This window comes from Schistocerca nitens, chromosome 1 (assembly GCF_023898315.1).
Source record: "Schistocerca nitens isolate TAMUIC-IGC-003100 chromosome 1, iqSchNite1.1, whole genome shotgun sequence".
NCBI classification, from domain to species: domain Eukaryota; kingdom Metazoa; phylum Arthropoda; class Insecta; order Orthoptera; family Acrididae; genus Schistocerca; species Schistocerca nitens.
Window position 1 is genome coordinate 259779940 of NC_064614.1, and position 7866 is coordinate 259787805.

The following is a 7866-nucleotide window of genomic DNA, read 5'->3' on the forward strand; positions in this document are numbered from 1 at the left end:
TCATTCCACTTCAGATCGCTCCGGATAGTAACTCCTAAGTATTTTACGGTCGTTACCGCTTCCAATGATTTACCACCTATGGCATAATTGTACTGGAATGGATTTCTGCCCCTATGTATGCGCATTATATTACATTTATCTATGTTTAGGGAAAGCTGCCAGCTGTCGCACCATTCATTAATCCTCTGCAGGTCTTCCTGGAGTACGTACGAGTCTTCTGATGTTGCTACTTTCTTGTAGACAACCGTGTCATCTGCAAATAGCCTCACGGAGCTACCGATGTTGTCAACTAAGTCATTTATGTATATTGTAAACAATAAAGGTCCTATCACGCTTCCTTGCGGCACTCCCGAAATTACCTCTACATCTGCAGATTTTGAACCGTTAAGAATGACATGTTGTGTTCTCTTGAGTTGTCAACCATATCAGGAAGGTAGTGACAAGCCATTCATGAAGGACTGTGACGAGTTCTGAGAAATACGTAACTTCTCTTGTTGCTACATTAAAATCTTCTTCTTTCTCATTTCACCAGCTACTGGTTAGTTGGTTTAAGAGAGGGGGAATGGGATCAAACTAAGAGGGGGGAATTGCTACGCCACAGGACTGAGTAACACAATCAGTAGGACATCCATCTCTCTGGAGCTGCTATTTGAATAACAAGTGCTTGTATGCATATTTAACGAAAGAAGAGGATGACCCAGCATCTTTCTAGGCCAGCTCAGGTTGGTTTGATCATTTCAAGCATCATTTTGGCGTTCACAACATAAAATAATAGGAGAGGCAGATGAAATTGACGCCAAGGAATTTATAGAAAGGTTTAAAGAAAGTGTGACAGCAAGAGGCTTCACTGGAAATCATCCTTGATGAAACAGGCTTATTTTGGAAACTAATGTCTAGCTGCACTTTCATTTCTAATGAAGCAAAAACAATAACCGGATTTAAGGATAGCAATGACTATTGCGCCATTTCTCTTTGGAGGAAATGCCGTAGGGGATTGCGAATTAAAACCCCTTATCATCTACTGTTCTCAAAATCCCAGGGTCCCAAAGTGCTGTGATACTTTCTGCTATTTTCTATGACCATTTTCTTAAAGAACTGCATGGAGATTTGAAGGCTTACTGTGAGAAAGAAAGAAAAAAGAAAAAAATGGCCCTTTCAAAATTCATCTTCTCAATAATGTTCCCCCAGCCACCCACTTTCCATCACTGATTCAAATATAAACACCGAAGCCCTGTTTCTGCCACAGAACACTTTATACCCATCCTGCAATGCACAGATCAGGAACTTTTTTCCTATATTCAGGATGGCTAGGAGATTATTTCTGCTAGACAGAGCAGATAAGCAGTTGTTAGCACTTCACTTAGACAGATAATTAACATCATTTGGTTCCCAGTACAATGGACACAGAGGAATTATGGGCAAAATTTAAACAAACTGTAAATCATGCTCTGGTGAAGTATGTGCTGAGTAAATAGATTAAGGATGGAAAAGGCCCACTGCAGTTTAGCAACAAAATGCTGAGGAACCAAAGGCTGTTGCACTCTTGATTCAAAAGAGAATGCACAACTGACAACATGCAAAAGTTAGTACAGATTTGCAAGTACAGGAAAGATCAGTGCGTGAAGCATACAACTACCACAGTCATACCTTTGCATAAGATGTTGTCAAGAATTCAAGAAAATTCTGGTCTTACATAAAATCATTTAAGTGGGTCCAAGGCTTCTACCCAGTCCCACTTTGATCAGTCTGGTGTAGCAGTAGCGATTTCACGAAGAGTACTCTACTGCACTGGCTACTCACTTAGCTTGCATTTATCAGGAATCTCTCACTCAGCACAAAGTCCCAGGGAACAGGAAAAAACCCCACAGGTGACTCCTGTTTATAAGAAGGGTAGACCAACAGACCCGCAAAATTACAGACTAATATCCTTAACCTCAGTTTGCTGCATAATTCTTGAACTTATTTCAAGTTCGAATATACTAGATTTTCTTCAGACTGAAGAGCCTCTCTCCATTAATAAGCACAGTTTTAAAAAAGCATTGCTTATCAGAACCTCAGCTTGCCCTTTACTCACATGATATCCTGCAAACTATGGATGAAGAGCAACAGGCAGATTCCATATATCTAGATTTCCAAAAAAACATTTGACGCCGTGTACCACTGCAGACTTAAAGGTATGAGCATATGGAACAGGTTATCAAATAAAAGTGAGTGGCTTGGAGATCTCTTGAGTAACAAACTGGTACATTGCCCTCAATGACAACTCTTCATCAGAGGTGAGGGCATCATGAGCGCTGCACGAAAGTTTGATAGGTCCAACACTATTTTCTATACACACTAATGATCTGGTGGACAGGGTGAGCAGCAATCTGCAATTGCTTGTGACAGCTGGCTCTAAATGTAGAAAACATACAAGTTTAAGCAGACAACTAGGAAAAACAAACCCATAATGTTCAAATAAGCAATAGTAGTGTGAAATTTGACACCATCCTGTCGATTAAATATCTAGGCTGCAAAGCAGTATGTATGAAACAGAATTAGCATTTAAGGATTGAAGTACGAAGGTGAATGGTCAACTTTGGCTTATTGAGAGAATTTCAGCAAAATTTGGTTCATCTGTAAAGATGACTGCATACAGGACACTACTGCAATCCATTCTTGAGTACTGCTCGAGTGTTTGAGATTCACACCAAATCAGACCAGCCTAAAGGAAGTCACCCAAGCAATTCCAAGACAGGCTGCTTAATTTGTTACCGGCAGGTTTGAGCGGCTCGCAAGTATTACAGAGGTGCGCTAGGAACTCAAATGCGAATTTCTGGAAGGAAGGAAACTTTTTTTCGAGGAAAATTATGGATCAAATAAGCCAGCATTTGCAGCTGATGGAGAATAATTCTACTGCCACCCACATACATTTTGCATAAGGACCACAAAGGTAAAGCAAGAGAAATTAAGGCTAATATAGGGTCAAGTAGATGCATTTTTCAGCCGCTATATGCATGACATGACATTGCAGACTGGATTCACTGATGTTTAAGAAGAGATTGTGTGTAACTTCCAAAACTCTCATTCCCGGGACCTGAACAAAGACTTGACAGTTTTCAGTGTGAACAGTAGTAAAGAAGAAACGAAAGTTTAGGAAGTTTGACATGTTAGAGAGCTGACACCAAAGAAAATGGTCAAGGCTTTGAAAATGACATCTGCAATTACAATTTTTGATGAACATGATCTTGAAGAAGTAAGAAGTGCAATAGTGAAGAGAGGAGTTGAACTTTTCCCTACATGTTACAAAGAATTGTATAAACGAGTGGTAAAGAAGACTACAGAGCTAAAAATAAACATTTCTTTGCCAAGCAGTGTGGCACTTTAAATGAATGTCAAATGCCCAGCTACAAACGCCTTGCATGTAAGGTAACCAATCATGAAAACAAAACTGAGTATAGGACCATCAGAGTCTTCCACTGTAAATAATCCAGAAGCAATTTAGGGTGTAGATGAAAATAATGTTGGTGTATAAATGTGTGTTTCAGTGTCAAATTTTTAAGTGTATAAATTTTACATTAAAATGCGTTTCCTAAAGGGGACAATGGTTATATTTGCTAAAAACACTAAGAAACCTAATACGTGAGTAAATGAGAACCTAACCTGTATTTTACGTATAAAATTATTCTCGATTGATATAAATTCGCTCTGTGTGGCAATTCCATGGAAATTCCCAGTAATTGTAGCCACTGACAGCACAAAACATATATGTTGAATGTCACCTAGTCTCTTCTCACATTGCTAATATTTTCATGACAGTGCCTGGAAGAAATTGTTTAAATGTTTCTGTAAATATCAAATATCTAAATTTATCACAGTGATCCTTGAAAAAATGCATATGACAAGCACAGATAACCAGTAAAACCCATACCATTTCACAGTCTGAAATAAAACTTGTCGTGATTCACATCTGTTAATATATTTCTTTTTCCCTTACTGTTTCCTTAAGTGGTTTACTGTTACTGGATTAGTCACGGTAGCTGCTTGTAAAGCGAATGGCAACTGTCACTTGCCTTACCAGCACCCATACAGTCACTTCATCATATACTACACATAGTGCTACCAGTGATGGTGGTGTTGATGACACCAATAATATGTTGGTAATGTAAAATTCAAATAACTTTAACTGCGGAAAGTTTGTTTGTACACTAACCCATACCTACTTCTAAATCTATTAGGTATATCTAATCATGCATTCATTTATAGAACAACTGTTGTGAAGAACAAATTATTTCAATTTGCTTTTCAATTAAAAAACACGATTTCTACTTACAGCTTCAATATGTAATGTGACTGCAAATCAGGAATATTTCACATCTTTACACAAAATCTCAAATGCAAATATGCACACAGGCATAAATACAGCCATTATTCCAAACACACATGACCACTGAGCAGGTCATGTAATACACAAATAAAAATCCATGATAGTAACAGGTCTTCTAGTGTCTGCAGGGTACCGTTTGACAGATAAATATGGAGATGAGTTTTCTACCTCTATCAGGAGCTTTAATTCACATGGGAAGGGGTCAAATATATTAAGTTTATGTCATGGAGACAAGATATGTTCTTAATGTTATAATTTATAAATATTAGTATTTTCAAATAGTGGTCAGTTTGTGAGACAAAATTTCATGTAGATACAGTAAACATATTGTGGTTATTAGTGCATCATTTGCCAATAGCTTGTCCATGATAAGTTCACCATTTTACTGGCACTGCCAGAAGTGTAGAAAATCAGCACTGGTTAAACTTTCATTTGCCTCCAAGCACTGACAACATTAGGCTGCTCTTAGACATGCAATGTCAGTGTACACATTGTGAAGAGCAATGGTGCGATCACTGCGGAAAGCAGCTAATGCTACATTCTTCTCATCACTCCTCTCCTTTTGGAAGTCCTAATAAATGGGCAAGGTGAGCATCCTGCAGTTCCCAACAGCCACTGCATGAATCAACTTACTATAGACAAGCTGTACATTATCCTTGCAGCACATTTCTGTGTAATGAACAGCTTAATTGCACGTCTCTCAGGTCAGCTTACAATTTACATCAAAGTTATGAACACCAAGTCCACCTACAGGATATGTATACCTGATTTGTTTCCTTACGTGGTTACTTGCTGGACATTTTATTTCTCAATAGCAAACTGGCATAAATTTGACAAAAATGAACATATTAGTTTGACTCTACACTTACTACAAATGATTGCTTTTTAAAAAAGGTAAATATATCATCTATATTAGACAGACAAAGAACCTTGCAGCTATGTTATTAAAATTCTCTTGATTATATTAGGTACAACGTTGTTACCCCCCCCCCCCCCACACACACACACACACTATTGTTTTGTCGGCAGCATCAGCAAATCACACGCAAAAAGGGCTCAGTAACTAATGTTTTATTCTTATTGTGAAACCATTCAACATCCAGAACTTAGGCCCCTATTATACAGGAGTGCATGCAAGTACCTAAACAAAAGCCCAAGGAAACAAAAACCAATCCACTTTAGATTTAACACTGTGACAGACATGAAAAAAAAAGAGTAACGCCCACACAGACAGAGCTCAGAAATCAGCAGAATATTTCAGAAAATAACCCTATAATTTCAAAATGAATATTTCTTTGGAAACGGTGGTATACTGAGTTAAGCCTTAGTCATAAGAATGTGAGAAATGTTCTTGCCAACAGCTTTAAACATCAAAATTGAGAAAAGCAACATATAAAGCCTAAGCTAAAAAAACAAAAACGTTTCAATGCTTGTACCAGTCCTGTTCTAGCGGATACTCTCCTTCTGACAGGTCATTTACTTTTTTAATTATTACTGCTTACTTTATCTGGGGACGATGAAACAGGTGTATCAATGAATTTTTGTGTTTTAACATAGGTTTTTTTTCAGTACAAAACAGAGATATATCATTACCTCAACACCTCCGACGCAAATAACGTCCTTCTCAGTAAGTTTTGTATGGAATACAAACAAAATGAAAAATATTTCTCAAAAATTGCTGCTCCCATGGTTTATTTGTCTCCGCTCCGTCTGTTTTCTGAAAATTGTCTACTTTTGTGTGTGGGTGGGTCTGAATCAGTTACTTATACTAATCTGTCATGTGCAACACACAAACTACTAACACCTACACACATTTTTTCTGACTACACACTATTAAGTTCAGTTACTTCACGTTCCCAGCACATGTGTACAACTCACTCATATTTTGTATTAGCAACGAATCCCAGAAACCAGTAAAATGTAAGCAAGAAAAAAGGCAAACGAATCTGTAAATCCTCCAATTAGCACCAATGCAATCCCAACAACTTACACAAAATTCCCGACATAATGGAAAACAGGTATGAAATAGGACAATAACAACAGGTATTAATATCTCTATTGAAAGAAATTAACCGAAATAGTAACTGCAAACAGCAAATACCTAAGAAAGAACTCCTCACTCATATTCCATTCCCGTCGGTAACTAAATTCAAACTTCCTTTTATTTTCCAACGGATTTGTTAGTGTCTGTTCTCCGATTTCTGCAACTTAACTCATTTTTAACATATTAAAAATTACATAGCGTAGCACTGAGGTCTAAAACAAGGCAAAATTATTTGTTACGTACCTTTGGTGTTCAAAACGCCAGAAGCTTTCTTCCGTATCGTTCTAATAAGCGTTCCTCTTATTTGACGAAGATCTTTGCTCCAATCAACAGGAATACATCTGTCAGAATATCACAGCAAATGGTGCTCACGTATAAAACACAAGATAGGAATACTCTATTAAAGTACTTTATATCACGCGTTGTTACAACGTACAAATTTAAAAAAGCAAAACAAACAAACAGATTATCTGATTCTATTATACATTATGATGGCGTTACATTCTCGTTTCCCACAATGCACTTTCCCAAAGATAATATGAAGAAAATATCAAATATACAGCAGTTCGCAGGTCATTCGCATGCGTAATTTTTTATAACGAGATGCAGGCCAAATTTTTCCAGAACGCATACAATCTATGCAAAACTTTGTTTTCGAGGGTTCAGGAACTGGCTGAGAAATGTTTAATTAGAAGACATTGTTATTAAGAACCTTCCTCCACTAGCATATATAAGATGGGCTTCCACATGCAATAAAAGTGACGCCACTTGACCGTCGCACGATCGACGCAACCAAAGTTTCGCGTGGGAACACCAAATTTCCTGTAGCGCCGCTCGAGGGACGTCACTTTTAAGGCCCGTCCACACGTTACGATCTGTCTGCGCAAATGTCTGCACACATCACATCTGCGCAGACAGATCGTTGCGTGTGGACAGAAGATTTGCACCAACCTGAGGTGTGTGCAAACCTGGAAGTTGGAGTTGGAGGTTTGAGCGAAACCTCTCAAATCTGTGGGTTCAAACCACATCTGCGCAGACAAGTTGGAGCGTGTGGACAGGAGATCGCCGCAAATCTGTCGCGAAACAGCTGTTTGCTCAGTCTAGTGTTTGTATTTGTGCGCACAGGGCATTAAATTGGCTGATACTCGTCAGTGTTCTCGAGAGTTTGTAAGTGAATTCATTGAATTTGTAGAAACCACCCATGTTTGCGGAAGATTAAAAGTAAAGAATATAGTGTCCGAGACAAAAAGATTGCAGCATACAATGCTCTAATTGAGTTATCCAAAGTTCAGAAATCTAGATATGGTGTAGGAGTAGATCAAGTATACCAGCCAACGTTATGGTATTTTGATCTGCTTGGCTTTCTTAGTGATCAAGAAACACCAAGACCAAGCAGAAGTACAATTGAAGATGAAATTGGAGTGTCAATGTTACCGCCAGCCGTTCATGAGGAGAA

At 38.1% G+C, this 7866-nt stretch overlaps 1 protein-coding gene across 4 annotated transcripts in view; it reads right to left on the reverse strand.

Annotated features, from left to right (window-relative positions):
* LOC126247510 (serine/threonine-protein phosphatase 6 regulatory subunit 3) overlaps window positions 1-6919 on the reverse strand; it is a 182833-nt gene extending 175914 nt beyond the window's left edge. For 3 of the 4 annotated variants that reach the window (XM_049948490.1, XM_049948487.1, XM_049948488.1), the window contains exons 1-2: window positions 6654-6919; window positions 6468-6567 (exon numbers count right to left, since the gene is read on the reverse strand). In XM_049948490.1, coding sequence (XP_049804447.1) covers window positions 6468-6490 — 23 coding nt within the window. In that variant the 5' untranslated portion in view covers window positions 6491-6567; window positions 6654-6919. The remainder of the gene's footprint in view (window positions 1-6467; window positions 6568-6653) is intronic. The other variant, XM_049948489.1, reaches the window with a different exon arrangement.
* Between the last annotated feature and the right edge of the window lie 947 nt (window positions 6920-7866).